At 37.0% G+C, this 1576-nt stretch overlaps 1 protein-coding gene across 1 annotated transcript in view; it reads right to left on the bottom strand.

Moving 5' to 3' along the window:
• The window catches only part of LOC106521393 (RUN domain-containing protein 3A), an 8349-nt gene that overhangs the window by 5016 nt on the left and 1757 nt on the right, over nucleotides 1–1576 (bottom strand). The window contains exon 2 of the mRNA XM_014013943.1: nucleotides 590–705. Within this exon, the coding sequence (XP_013869397.1) occupies nucleotides 590–705 (116 nt within the window). The remainder of the gene's footprint in view (nucleotides 1–589; nucleotides 706–1576) is intronic.

The raw sequence follows: 1576 nt of genomic DNA, 5'->3' as shown, positions 1-1576 counted from the left end.
ATATAATCTCGTTCAAGACATTATGGCGATGTTTGGTTTTTAGAACTTTTATACTTTTTGAAATACTTGACCTTATTTACATTTCCTAATTATAGAAAAGCACTGAGATAATTTCAAGTACTTAAAGATTGTGCGCTGAAATCTCCTTCATTTTTAGATTTTAGTTCCTGTTTTGCTAATGCTGCTGATTTAAGATCATGGCTTTTGTTTTGCTCATTTCAAAATGTACCGTTTGTTTTCCTCATTTGATTTCCCAGTTTTCTCAATTTTGTTTTTGCGTACTTCAGCTTCAAGTTCGGCAAAGCAGTGCAGCGCTTAGCTCCTGTTTTGAAACCTTTCAAACATTTTCTATGTGAATTTTTAAACTACTGCAGCATCTTCGATGTGGTGAAAGCTCACACATTCTTAAGCAAGATGATGATTTCACTTCTTCATCAGCTAAATTCTTTGCTTTGGTCAATGACACTTGTGTTGTGTTATATTTTGTTTTGTAATTCAAGCAACTTACAGGATTTTAAACCAAGGTTTTAGATCCTGCTTTACGGTTCCTTCCACAGGTTGCATTTATTTATTTTTGAATGTTTCTTACCTTTAAACCGGTGACTGAGGATGTGTTCAAGGATTGCTGCGAAGTTGATGAACTCCTCAGCTGAGTCATCGATGGGCTCGGCCGTGTATTTCTCTAACAGGGTCTTAACTGAAAACCTACAGAGAGGGATCAGTCAAAATGTCCATGTATCAACCTAAACAGAAGATTTTTTTCTAATGTTTTATAAACTATATTTCCCTGTGTGATCCATTATGGTCATAATTTTGTGAGCTATCAGAGCTTCCATTTCCTGCAGGCTCTCGTTTCTTTCCGTCAGGTCTGATGTCATCGTTTTGCTGTGAGGGAAATGTTCACAGAGACTTTCAGGAAGCTCCAGCATCTTAATTTACAGAGGAGCGTTTATGACTCGGCTATGATGTGATACATTACCAGCAGTAAAAGTGTCTTTCTGGGGAGCCTTCAGAGAATGTTTCCAGCCATGATTTTTACTTGTTCATTCATTAATCTTTAACGACGACTCTGATGCTTTCATTTTCACAACACATTTAAACCCTCCCTGTGAGCTAAATGCGTTTTTTTCTCAAGCAACATTGGAAACGACCAAACCTTTTCCTGGACACTAAATATTTGAAAATTATAAATATGTAAATACCTAATTCAGCAGGTCTTATTGTGACCAGATCACCTGCCAGGTGTTATTGGTTACAGGGGACTGTAAAGACAGTCAGCCTCCTTTAATGAAGATTTTATTGTTATTTTATCAAACAGCACACTTTCTATCAAACATCAAACAATGAATGCAAAGCAAGCAGATTTTCCTCTTCATTGTTCTGAGACAATGTTTCATTTAAACTGACATCAAAATAAGCACAATGTTTTCCCCACTAAGTATCACAGAAGCGTATATTTTGTCAGAACCAGTCTATTTAGACCAGGGGTCTCCAAACTTTTTCCTGTAAGGGCCAAATAACTTTTCACTTCTCTGGTCGGGGGCCGGAGTCAGTTTGTAACAGAAAAAGTGTGACG

Source organism: Austrofundulus limnaeus, unplaced genomic scaffold, assembly GCF_001266775.1.
Source record: "Austrofundulus limnaeus strain Quisiro unplaced genomic scaffold, Austrofundulus_limnaeus-1.0 Scaffold108, whole genome shotgun sequence".
NCBI lineage: Eukaryota > Metazoa > Chordata > Actinopteri > Cyprinodontiformes > Rivulidae > Austrofundulus > Austrofundulus limnaeus.
The sequence above is the reverse complement of the archived record's forward strand: the minus strand, read 5'-3'. Positions and strand labels throughout refer to the sequence as shown.